The 12,535-nt window shown below is 43.6% G+C and overlaps 1 protein-coding gene across 1 annotated transcript in view; it reads left to right on the top strand.

The window, feature by feature from the left end:
* The window catches only part of WRN (WRN RecQ like helicase), a 45,214-nt gene extending 32,790 nt beyond the window's left edge, over positions 1 to 12,424 (top strand). Inside the window, exons 26-36 of the mRNA XM_086612436.1 lie at positions 267 to 342; positions 506 to 579; positions 1,636 to 1,717; positions 1,994 to 2,106; positions 2,996 to 3,110; positions 4,273 to 4,398; positions 6,160 to 6,322; positions 7,375 to 7,589; positions 9,853 to 9,924; positions 10,478 to 10,615; positions 12,278 to 12,424. Coding sequence (XP_086468562.1) covers positions 267 to 342; positions 506 to 579; positions 1,636 to 1,717; positions 1,994 to 2,106; positions 2,996 to 3,110; positions 4,273 to 4,398; positions 6,160 to 6,322; positions 7,375 to 7,589; positions 9,853 to 9,924; positions 10,478 to 10,615; positions 12,278 to 12,400 — 1,297 coding nt within the window. The 3' untranslated portion in view covers positions 12,401 to 12,424. The remainder of the gene's footprint in view (positions 1 to 266; positions 343 to 505; positions 580 to 1,635; positions 1,718 to 1,993; positions 2,107 to 2,995; positions 3,111 to 4,272; positions 4,399 to 6,159; positions 6,323 to 7,374; positions 7,590 to 9,852; positions 9,925 to 10,477; positions 10,616 to 12,277) is intronic.
* The last annotated feature ends 111 nt before the right edge of the window (positions 12,425 to 12,535 follow it).

Here is a 12,535-nt window from a genome sequence, read left to right as displayed (position 1 = left end):
TGCATCTCATTCAAGTGTTGTTACAAAAATTACTTTTTGTCACCAAAACATGTGCTACTTTCATAAGGCAGGATTCTTGTTCTTTTTTAAGTTTTCTTATTAACAGGCTTTAGGTTCTCATGGTGTTCTGATGAAGAATGGTGATTGTAATAACTTAAAACACGCTCAAATGATTTGGTTAGCAAAATGTTCAATTTTAATAAAATGGCAGTGTCACTATCCAAATGACTGGCTCTGTGATTAAGAAATTATTTCTTTTGATACAGCAGTAGACCTTCACCTGGCCTCTCAACACAGCGCTCCCCAGATGCCAAAGGAACAGCGCAGTCACCAGCCAAGCAGGTCTGTCTGAGTACAATCCCTCTTAAATGCTGTGGTCCATCCTTGCTTATATTAAAACAAAATATTGGAAGTGTGTCATGGTGTCACAGACAAATATTTTGCTGCTAATGGCAACCTCAGTGGAAAGACTGCTAAATCAGCTTTTCTTTCTTTTCTTTCATAGATGTCTCTGTATGAGATGTTTTCATATGACAGAAAAATTAGAACTCCTCCAAGAAGCAATAACATGCTTAACAGGTACACTATTATAAATTAAAACAGAATTACCAAGTTTTGGCTATGTTAATAGGGATATGCTGGTTTGTAGGATGATACTTAAAAGCAGGTTTATCCTTTGAAGTGACCATGAAAATGTTTAATATACATTAGAAAAAAGATGGAGACAAGCACTTAAAACTTGTGACAGGCTGCATCATATTTCAAAGCGTTGAACTACTACAACATTTCACGGGATTTGTGGAATTTCGCAACTTGTGTTAAATTTCAATACACTTGCAGTGTGTCACAGCAAAGCAAGTTTCAGTAATTGCTGAAGTGCAAACTTACTCACTGGTGTTACTTCAAATTCAATAGCAAGAAATAGATCAAATGTTCATGAAATGGAGCAATAGCAGATTTATATTGGCTACTTTCACTGGGCCAATGTTTTTGTCTGGTTTGGATGTGCTGGTTGAAACTGTCATGGATTTTAACTTGAGATGACTTAAAATAAGGAATGGAGAATAGTTGTTTTCGAGCAGTTTGCAAATCTACGTCAGGCAAATGAATGACCAAGTTGTGACTCGCTCTTAAAGCTGGAAGAAATGAATTTAGGCTTTGTGGAGGGACCACAAGTGAAAGTGTAGGTTTGCCTTTCTATGCTAGTCTGGAGAAGACGGAGATCAAGTTGAGGCTCCCTGAGATCGAAAGAAATAAAACAAGCTTTTACAACAAGCAGAGCAAGCAAGAAGTTGCCCTGGCTTGTGTGGTGTTTCAGATGAAACCCACCTTGTGTTTCTGAGCAGGTTGATTTCTCCTTCAGGCAAGCAGCCTGGAGCTGGTAGACAACAGGAAAATAGGATATGTTACTTAAGCTGAATAATGGCCACTGTATCCATGGGAAGAAAAATCATTTTAGGGACAGCCACAATCCAAAACAAGTGTTATTTCAGGCTTAGCTTAGGAGAAGATGCTCTTACTCCAGTTTATACTGCAGTATTTGTTAGCAGGCAATCATAGCAGTCTAATTACGGGTAAATGTCAGTAAGTACATGAGCCTTAACGCAGGGCTTGTTTCACACATTATTTTTTCAGTCTTGCAGAGCACTCACCGGTCAAATCTTCTCCTCAGAAACCCCAAGAATCAGTTGTTTCTTTGAGAGAAAAAGAACTAGAGGTAAGGGTGGTTTTTTTGAAGAGGAAGGGTATCTGTGAATTGCAAACCACACTCCTCCTGCATTGGTGCAGCTGGCTTGCGCAGCTCTTCATATTACAAAAGTGTTTGAATGGAAACCCTAGATGATGATTTAAGTATGCTAAGATGGATGAATGGATTGCAAGTTTCTTGTACGTTAGTGGAAGGATGAGGGAAGTTCTAATTTTATTCTCTTATTAATGATATCTATGCAACTGATCTAGAGGTGCTTCATGAGAATTGGGCTCTCTTCTGCAGACTACCCTGTATGGCAAGCTGCTGACTGCTAGACAGAAGGTAGCTAATGAGAAGGCAATTCCTCCAGCTGTCTTGGCAACCAATAAGATCCTGCTGGAGATGGCACGAATCAGGTAAAGCCAGCATGCACACATGTTGTACAAACTGAGAAGGTTGCAAGCCAAGTCAAAAAATCGCTCCTCTGCTTTGGTTGGGAGAGCGTGCCTCATTGGTAGAGGAGCAGCTCTTGTCCTGAGGATTTTCATTTGTTCTAATGCCCTTGTGGACCACTGACTGGTTTAAGTTAAGCAGTTATAGATGTCACACTTGCTTCTTCATTCTACTTATTCTTAAAAAAAAAACAAAGTAAAAGACAACTTTGTCTTGATATTCAAACTTCCTTTTAGGTTGACGAGTCAGAGGAGGAAGGTGTGTGTTTTTCACTAATCCTTACCTTTATATTTGCTTCTCCTGGATGTGTTTTAATCACTTTAGTTTGCCCATATCCTGCTAAGAGTCACATGCAGGTTGGGAGCTGTTCATTACCTTGCATGGGTGGCTCTGTAGTGTAAAAGAAAAAGCACTGTTTAGTGTTGTTCTCAACTACTGGAAGGAAGATAAGGTGTAGTGGAGCAGCTCAGTTGGTAATGCATCTGAAGTGCCTGCCTCAGCTGCTTGAAGACAAAAGGCAGTAGTACTTTTGGGGAATGTTGTGTTGCTGTTCCATGGAAAAGCTCTGGGCTTACATGCTCTTGGGAGGTAAAAGCCAAGAGGTACATGGTAAACTGATCCTCCAAAGTATTAAGCAGCAAACTTGAAGTTTTTGCTATGGTCAAGCTTCATCTTTCAGAATTGCAAACAGGCAGCTTAATTAGTTGAAGAGAGGATGTGGGTGCAGTAATAACACTTGCAAGTTTTGACTAAGAGATCTGTAGTCCAAGTGTGTGTTGTCTACAGGCACTTGATGTTTCAAAGCGTTGGCACGGGATGTTTACGTGGCTTTTATCATTAATCCTAAACCAGGCCTACAAGTGTTCACAATGTGAAGAAAATTGATGGTGTATCTGAAGCAAAATCGACCATGTTGGTCCCTCTCCTGGCTGAAATTAAGGACTTCTGCGAAGTGAACAGTTTGCAGGTACGACTTGACACATATCTGCTACTTGGCAGGAGCCTCAACGACATGATTTGATCTGCAGCTCTTGGATTTCATATTCAGAGTTGCTGGTTACAGTTATTCCATTCAAGCACGACAAGAGATCATGTCAGCTTTGCGTGCAAATGGGCCTCCCGAATCTGAATGTTACATTGGGACCTGGCTGATGTTCCAGATGGGTGTGGTCATCTTGGAAGTCCATGACTTGGTTATAAAGGTCATCCATCTGGCCAGGCTGAGTGTCAGATAGGTGCTGTATATTGAGAGCTTGCAGCTAGTTATTGTTATTTGGGGTTGGAGGCCAAAGGGGTAGTAAATGTTCCTTCACTGGAGTTTGTTGACTCAGTGAATTTGGAAGACAGGGCTTTGCTTCTTCAAAGTCTCTCCTTTGGAGACTGACAGAAGAGCTTAGACTTCCAGCTGTTTGAAATAATCCCATTGGTTCTCTATTTCTAAGTTGATTTTATTCTGTCAGAGATTTGCTGTAGAGTGATTCCTCATCAGTCACCATGGTGAGATACATGACTGGTGAGAGGCCATGGAGCAGAGAATTAGAGGAGCTATGAAGCAGTTCTGCTTTGGAGATCTTAGTTCTTATGTAAATCTACAGTTTAAAGGATTTATCTAGTCTAGAAAGCAGGTAGACCAAAACTTCTTGTTTGGAGTTGTCTTACTGCTGTACAGGAAGCTGCTACAATCTAGGAACAGGGACCAAAAGCTTTCCTTGTTTTTTTTCTTGTCTTCGTTGTTTTCCAAAGAAATCTGTGTTGAGCAAAATATTAAACAGATGAGTTTGCCATACCAAGGCACAGACTGAATACTCTAGTTAGTTCTGATGGAGTAGTTTTCCATGTAATGAGCAAGACTTAAAAATTTGTGTTGACCTGGATGCTGTTTTTCCTGTTTGTGGTGTGTGGTTTGGGTTTTTTTTGCAAATCCCTTGGTCAATCCCATGCTTGTTTTGTTAAGATGGGAGTATGTGGGTGCCCATCTGGATTCCCTCTCTGGTTTTGTTCATCATGGACTTGAGGTTAAAACTTAACTCGAGATGAATGCATCCAGTATTGCTCTTCAGGTAAGGGTAGAGTGATCCCTTGGTTGTCACTGGGATATAATACTTCTAAATCCTGTTTATCTTGTTTAGACGGACACATTTCCTGCCTCTGGATCTCAAGACCAGAAAGAAGCATCTCCCTGGAAGTGTACTAGAACCCTTTCTCCCTCAGAGCATGTCACCTATGTCTTGTTCCAAGAGAAAAATCTCTCTGTGGTAAGCTCTTCCCTGTGGAGGTTCCTTCCTTTTTGAAAACTAACAGTGGGGATCCTTTGTCTAGAGGAGGCGGGTTTCCAAGTTCTTGAACACCCTCTGCCCAGTGCTGGGGCAGGATTGCTTTAAAACACTGAGTATTATTCCTGGCAAGTGGTAGGTTTTCTAGCTCATTCCTGGTAAGAGGTAGCTCTTAGATTTATGGACTGGTAAAAGTATGAAAAACTGAGTTTGCTGTGGGGTGGGATGCAGCGAAATAAGACACCACTCCATACTTGTTACAATGCCCATGAAGGCAGGTGGGGCATCAGGCAGAATGATTGCTGTTGCTTCGTTGGCCTGTTTCAATAGTTATGCGGTGTGTTTTCTATTCCATGTGTTAGTTGTGCCTGTTACTGTTTTTTCTTTTTTTTACAGTAGTAAGGGCATGTAGGAAAAAATTCCTGACTCAGTAGTCTGCTGGAAAGGACATGGAGCTGGGGGTTCCACATAGGCATACCTTTAAGGTTAATAAGCATTGGGATAAAACTCATGAACTCTGTTATTGGCTTAAGCAGCAAATTCCTCATCCTATGCATGTGCCACATCCATGTCTTAGACTTGCATGTCAAGAAACAAAGCTCATGGGAAGATTCCATGCAAACTTAGTCTAAGTGCTATTGTGGCTTTGTAGTTCAGATTTTGGAAGCTGTTTCGTGCTACGAACAGAAGTTGAGGACATGTAAGCTGTTCAAGTGCTACAGGGCATGTGGTTAAATCAGTGTCACGCGGTGTGCCCTGTTAAGATGAGCCTCATGATTGACTTTGATATAGTTTTATTTATGGCTTTTTAATTTTACAGTAGGGAACTGAAGTAGCTTTGATACTTGCTTTGCCCCTCCCAAGAATACAGGTAAATGATGTCAGATAGTCCCTAACTTACAAGTGTACCTAATGAATAATTAATAAGAAAAAGTTGTATTATTATTAAAAGGTAACTTGATGCTCTCTATCTACTAATGCTGATTTTAAAATGTATTTGTATTGTTTGGGGAGAAATTAGAAGCCTGAATCCTGTTGTTTTGAGGAGGACAACCAGTTGAATATCTCTTATCAAAGTACAGGTTAAGGTAGTTAAAGTTGGTGAGATTTTTGCCTCAAGGCCCAAGATTTAAGAGAAGTCATCTAACAGATGAGAAATGAGGAGTAATTAGTTTTGGCCATGTTATCCATGTTCTGCACAGATGTTAAGAATCAAATGGGCCTCTGGAAGGTCAGGTGCATGACAGCTACTTAGCAGGAGATATCTGAAGCTTTGATACAGCAGTAGGAGCTGAGTTGATACTCTGACTTAAATGTGAGGTGAAAGCATCGCTTTCCTTGGAGGGAGAACTGGATGGGGTTCAGCTGCTGTGGGTGGAAAGGGAGTGGTAGTGAGCATTGAGACATGAGATGTGAGCTATAAGCTCAAAGGCTCAACTGCAGTCTTTGAGTGGCCCCATGGCACCCTTGCTGTGGATAAGTTCTCTTCGTCTGAAGTAAGTTCAAGCTGAGATGTTGCACTCAAGCTGGGAAGTACTAGCCTTAAGAGAGAAATGCTCTTTACAAGCTGGAAAAGAAATGAGAAATATTTAAGAGTAATGAAGTGTTATGGGGCATGTTCTGCTGCTGTGTGCTATTATCCCCTCATTGCTTTTCAGGCAGGGGAGGTGGTCTGGTTTTCAGCTTCCAGTTGTATTTCAGACAGTACTGCCATCTCAATTCTTTCTGCCTTTGTTTCCCTAGAAGACAATAAGTGAGAGCAGGTCTCTACCTCTTTCTGAGGTTGGGGCTCACCTGTTCCAGGCGATGCAAGCTGGCTACCCTGTCAACCTGGAGCGAGCCGGTTTGACTCCTGATGTTCAACAGCTCATTTCTGATGTTATCCGTAATCCTCCCATTGACTCGGGTGAGCATCGCAGCTCTTAAGTGAAGTTTCTCTTGACAGTGGCATACAGATGAAGGGAATGCAAAACTGACAGCTCTGCTACTTGTTGAGGTAGAACTTACCATGGCTGGAAGGCCTGTGGCTGTGGCAAGGCTGAGCATGGCAATGCCAGGGTCATTGCTTTGCTTTCAGGGTTGTGTTGTGATTCATTAAAGGCCAAAAGAGGGTATCCCTCGCCCAATTGTTTCACTGAAAGGTATGACACTGAAAAAGATTCAGGTGTCATTGTTGAATCTGTATTTACTCAGTGGTTTTTGGAAAAAACATCAGCCTGACCAAGTCTTGCTTTAATTACTGACCTCTACAGAAAATAGGTTGAGTAAGAGCTGTAGGAATTCCACAGTGCAACTTCACTGTCTCCTCATCATCACAAGTTCCTTGCAGAGAAGTGCAGGAAAAGCAGCTCTTTTTAATGCTGTCATCTCATGCTGTGGATGAAGATGCTGTTCAGAGGCTGAAGACAACCATGCACTGACTTGTGGTTCTGAGTGACTCACAAGTTCAGTCTTGCCCCAGTAGTTTAATTCCTTAGCTTGGCTGAGTTTGCTGACATGCTGGCTTTCTTGTTTTTGTCCTATTGTGGATTAAGGTGTCTTTTTGGCACCGGTTACAGGCTCAACCAGGCTCTGCGATTGCCTTCCTAAATCTAGTGCCATGCTGAAGTGGAGAACTTGCATGGTGTTATATTTAGGAAAGCAGAGAGGCTTTTTGCTCTGACTAATACAGCTTTCATCTGAAGAGAGAACAGTTGCTAGGACATGGGAGTTGGAGGTAGGTGATTCTGATGTTCAAGGCTAAATTTGAGGATACTCGATTTCGAGTGAGCACGAATGAGGTGGGGTTTTATCCCATGACCTCATTATGTGTTCACAAATGGATGTGTTACTACTTTCATGCCTTAATCTATCCTGTGCTTTAATGAGGGACAACTGATGTGTTTTACAAGAGAAGAAAACTGAATATGGGGCAAGAGGATTAAAAACCAATTCATCTTGTATTTCTGTTTTTTCAAGACACCACTAAAATTCAAGCAATTAGAAAACTTGTTCCTGCAAATATCGAACTGTATCTCATCAGGATGACTATTGCATTATTGGAGAAGGAGGATAGAAATAAGAGTCAGCATGTCTCACGTGTCAAAAAGATGTTGGTGTGGTCCGAAGGGCAGCAGGAAAAAACAGGAGCAGATCAAGCAAGCAGGGAAGATGCCTTGGGGAGTAAAACAAAGGTTAGTAAAAGAATGGGTAACACTGGTTTTGTGAAAAGAAAGGTTCCTCTTTGTAGAAGCAGACTGAAAGCCCATATGTGTTGTTGGTGTTTGCTGTAGTGCTTTGTGTCTCATCTTCACAATCCTTCTTTGCCACAGCTTTGAGCAGGACCACCTCCCTCTCCAAGGAGAGCAATACTCAGAGCAGAACCAGAGGGTTCCCCTTGCAAAGCATTGACTTAAGAGGACTGTCCCTGTGCAGATCTCTGATCTGTTCAAAACATCACCTGAGCTGATCTGTTCCCATGTCAGCTGTGTGGTGTGGTGGACACACAGGGGGGAAGGGATGCCATCCAGAGGGACCTGGACAGGCTTGAGGGGCGGGCTGGTGGGTAACTCATAAAATCCAACAAGGCCAAGTGCAAGGTCCTGCATGTGGGTTGGGACAATCCCAAGCACAAACACAGGCTGGGTGGGGAAGGGATGAAGAGCATCCCTGAGGAGAAGGACTTAGGCTTGTTGGTTGAGAAGCTCAACACAAGCTGGCCATGTGTGCTGGCAGCCCAGAAAGCCAACCATGTCCTAAGCTGCATCCCAAGAAGTGTGGCCAGCAGTTTGAGGTAAGGGTTTCTGCCCCTCTGCTGTAATCTCATGAGACCCCCCCCTGCTGTGCTGCCTTCAGCTCAATGTCAGTAAGGACATGGAGTGTTGGAGCGGGTCCTCAGGCAGCCACAAAGATGATCTGAGGACTGGAGCACCTCTCCTATAGAAACAGGCTGAGAGTTGGGGTGGTTCAGCCTGGAGAAGACAAAGCTCTGGGGGCATGTTCTAGCAGCCTTCCAGTACCTCAAGGAGCCAACGAGAAAGCTGGAGAGGGGCTTTGGACAAGGGCATGTAGTGATAGGACAAGGGGCAATGGCTTTAAACTGAAAGAGGAGACATTTAGGTAAGAACTAAAGAAGACGTTATCCACTCTGAGTGTGGTGAGGCCCTGGAACATGTTGCCCAGAGAACTTGTGGCTGCCCCATCCCTGGAAGTGTTCAAGGCCAGATTGAATGAGGCTTCGAGCAACCTTGTGTAATGGAGGGTGTCTCAGCCCATGGCAGGGGGGTCGAACTGGATGATCTTTAAGGTTCCTTCCAACCCAAACCATTCTATAAACTCTACCATAGTAAATCCTGGACATGCAGCCCAGAAACACCAGGAATATGGTGGTCTGTTCATATAGACCATCACAACTGCAGCTTAGTAGTGGCTTCAGAGAGGAGGGTTGAACGTTTTCTGCTACTCTTCAGTCCTTTGGGATGTGGATGTGAAAGGTCCTCTGTAAAATCCTGGATATACAGTAGCTAGAGCTGTGGAGCAAAAGGCTGAAATAGCAATTTCTCCCCAGTATGAAAACCTTTGGTAAGTTGGATCCTTCATGGCTGCCAAGTCATGAGACAACCAATTTCCTAATTACGAAAAGTGATTTTCCTGCTGTGCAGAAAGCTCTGAAATAGGAGAAAAACTGAGAAACTGAGTGGAAAAAAAAAAGAAAGAGGCAATGCCTGCCAGAAATGTCACTTACATGTGTTCCCTGGTTGCTTGGAACTGCTGGGCATAGCTATGGTAAGAAAAGTGTCATGCTGTAAGTGACTCATTGGGGAGGAGTCTCAGGAAATGAGGACCTCTTCATTGCTGTGGGAGAAAGGCCAGACTCTCCTGAGCCCTTGGCTGGCCTCTGTGTCACCCAAGTCTCGCTCCGTTCAGCACCTTGTGCAAGAGGCCACCCTGCACTCAGGTGCTCATGCTGGGAATGGAAAAAAGCAATTCCAAACTGTAAATCCTTCTGCTGCCTGTGCTAGGATTTCATGTCTGTTCCTTACAGGGTTTGGAGTTCATGGCTTGAATTCTGGCTCAAACAATTTTTTAAGCCTTGCCATTTTGCTGAATTGGTTGTTTCTTGCATCCCTGAGTGTTGTTTTGTTTGCGATATCTGTTCCTGAGCCGCCTTTTTCCTCAGGTTGACTTCCTGGCGATCCAATTGCGTTACCTCTAATTTCACTTTTTTCCTGCTCCTGTTAGCTGCTTGAGCTAATAACAGGAATGCCATGCTGTTAGAAATCAAATTAATATTATACAAATGAGTAGACTGCAAACCCAAAAGCTAATGCAAATAGTCTTTATTTACTTTTCCTCCAGAAGATATCCTGGTTCTAATAATTCCCTGTAGCAAACAGCTTTCAAATCCAATGACTGTTCTGGGATTTTAACCACCTTAGACTAGTGCTGCTTTCACAGGGTAATTGGATCAATCTGAACTGGAAGGAAGGAGCAGAGAAAACCCATCTGCAAGCGATGCCTTGGGCTTGGGTAACCAGCTGTTCTTACTGGAATAAAGCAGATGGTAGAATTGCTGTTAGCGATGCTGTCAGCATCACGGAGATGTGTAGTTGCTCCAAAATTCTTCGCTTGGCTGTTCCAACCTAGGACCAACAGGGAGATTAGAAGTTAATACTTCTGTGCCCACTACGCCTTCTTTTAACTGACTTTTTTTCTGTAAAAAACATGTGAAAAGACAGTGCTTGGAGCCAGAAGCAAGTATTTGAAGTTGTCAAAGCCACGGGGATGGAATACTTGTTCTCTGCTACAAAGAAAACAACCAAGTACGAGTTCCAGTTCCCTTGTGTTTGAAATGGATGCACAGCACTTGGACAAATTTTATGGTGGTGAAACAGTTAAGAAATAGCTAGTGATGGCCTTAGGCAGAGCTGTTGGAACTCTGTTAATGATTAAAGACTCATTTACTTCCCAAAAAAATCCCCTCTGGAACACAGCCTTAGCATTGCATCTGGTTTATGCTGACTTGAGCTTCAATGTTGGCATACATGTAACAATCTGCTTCCTTTTCTTGTCCTGTGGGAAGGCTGGAGGGAGCGTGGATGACAACCTGCCATGCAGCAGAGGGGCAGCAGGGTGCCAGGAGCCCATCCCCTTGGCCTCCTGTCATCAGCCTGTCCTCACTCCGGACAAGGAGAAACTGTTTGCTGATGCTGTGCCCAAGGTGAGACTGCTCACAGCTCTGCTGGGAGCAGAGCCCAGGGGTGATCGTTTGGAGTATCCATCTTGAACAACCCAAAATCCCAGCTGCTGTGGGAGTTCTTCACTATGCCTAAAACCTTGGATTGCCAGCTAGTTTCTCCTGTTAATATCCTTGATAGAGTGACGGGATGCTGCTTCTTTTTCCTCTGCTATGCCCCAAAACACCTTATGCAGCATCAACCAGCTACAGAAAATTTCTCCAGCATGTCCTGTCAGGCATCTAGTGGACTTGAAGACAACCTTTGGCTCCCTTTCCCCTTTCGGGTATAGGGTTTTGTGACATAGCGTGCTGATACCAGGCAGGGTTTTTGATTTTTGCCCTGGTGTTGATGTAGACACGAGTTGTAGGAGGGCACATGGGGTGTTTTTTCTCAAGGGAGCTGGGGTGGCCCATGTCAGCACTGTGCTGTACAGCTTGCTTGAGTTGGACACTGGATATTGCTGTGGGTGCAAAACAGGATGCTGACACATGATTATTCATGGTCTGATCAGTGTTAGGTAGGTGTAACTGCTAAACAGCACAGCACCTACCTTATTTGAAACACTAAACTCATTATAACTTTATCTTTTTGATTGCTGGTCATGGCTTCAGAGAAGTTGGAGTACAAGAGTTTCAAGTAAAGCCCCTTTGTGACACAGGAATCAAGCACAAGCAGTGTAAGGTTCTCAGCACCCTTCCTGCTTCACCCAGGCTTGGTCTGGGAGTCCTGGTGTTGTGCCCACACCTCTTAGAGCAAGCACTGGAGCAACTGCTTTCCTGGCTGGATCAGTCCTTCTGATGGGTTACTGGAAGGCAGCTGGCCAGGGGTCTTGTTTACCTTGAGATGAGTATCTCAAGAGACTAGTTTTCCATTATTTAAAAACTGGTGGCTGAAAGATGAGCAGAAACCCATTTATCTCCTGGCTGTAAGCTCTGACAGGAATTCATGGCTTAGTGTTGCCACAGCATTTCTTCCCACTACAGTGCGAGAGATGGACCCAGCAGTCATGGGGAGTGATCTATCTTCTGCAGCACTTGTGGCCCAGTAGTCATGGAGACTGATGCATCTTCAGACTTTGCTGGGGGAACATGAGCCCTAATTGAGTCCTGCAGAACTTCTGACCTTTGTGAGGAGAAGGAGGGGAGAAAAGGCACCTTGCACAGCTGGTGATGTACCCACAGATGTTGGTGGGCTTCAGTCTGTTTTTCCTCAAGTAGTAATCAGGGAAGGGAGCAAGTACTGCTGATGTGGCACCAGTTTGGGACATCTGCTTTTGTCCCTGCCTGGGGCTGTTTACTTTCACAGGTTGCACTGAGGAGCTGCAGTTCTTACATTTGTTGTCTTTGTCATTTTGTGTGATTTTTTTTTTAAGGTGACTCCTGAAGGGCAAGGTAACAGTTAGAGAGATGTGCCAGCATGCGTTGTTTCAGGCCTAATGTTTCCCAGTTTTAGTTCTCAATACTGTAGCTTGTTTAATTTTTCTCCTTTAATAAACTAAAGGAATTGCATCTGAGGGAGATGTAAGTGTTCTACTGCCACTATAGACAGTTCCTATGTTGTGCTGAGCATCGTTTTTTTGGAACAGAGCTATGATATTAGGCTTTAATTGTTTGTCTTGTTCCATGTTTATTTTGTTCTTCCAGAGCTCACATCCCCCTTCCAAGAGGAAAGTACCAGCATGGTTTGGAACCTCAGCAGTGCCAGTCCTGCCTCTAAACCAAGCGAAGAAACCGAAAACAGAGCCGAAAAAAGGGATTTTCAGTTGAATAGATTAAGGAAGACTTTATTTTTTTACATTCCTTGTCTCTCATGCTAGCTTTCTCCATAGACTCCACTTTCCCTCGGCCTTGTTCCCCCTTCCCTCTCAGGGATGACCCTTCTCTCACCCTTCCGGCCTGAGG

The sequence above is a fragment of the Tauraco erythrolophus genome, chromosome 5 (assembly GCF_009769465.1).
Source record: "Tauraco erythrolophus isolate bTauEry1 chromosome 5, bTauEry1.pri, whole genome shotgun sequence".
Classification (NCBI taxonomy): domain Eukaryota; kingdom Metazoa; phylum Chordata; class Aves; order Musophagiformes; family Musophagidae; genus Tauraco; species Tauraco erythrolophus.
Note: the sequence above shows the minus strand (reverse complement) of the source record. Positions and strands in the feature narration are given on the sequence as shown.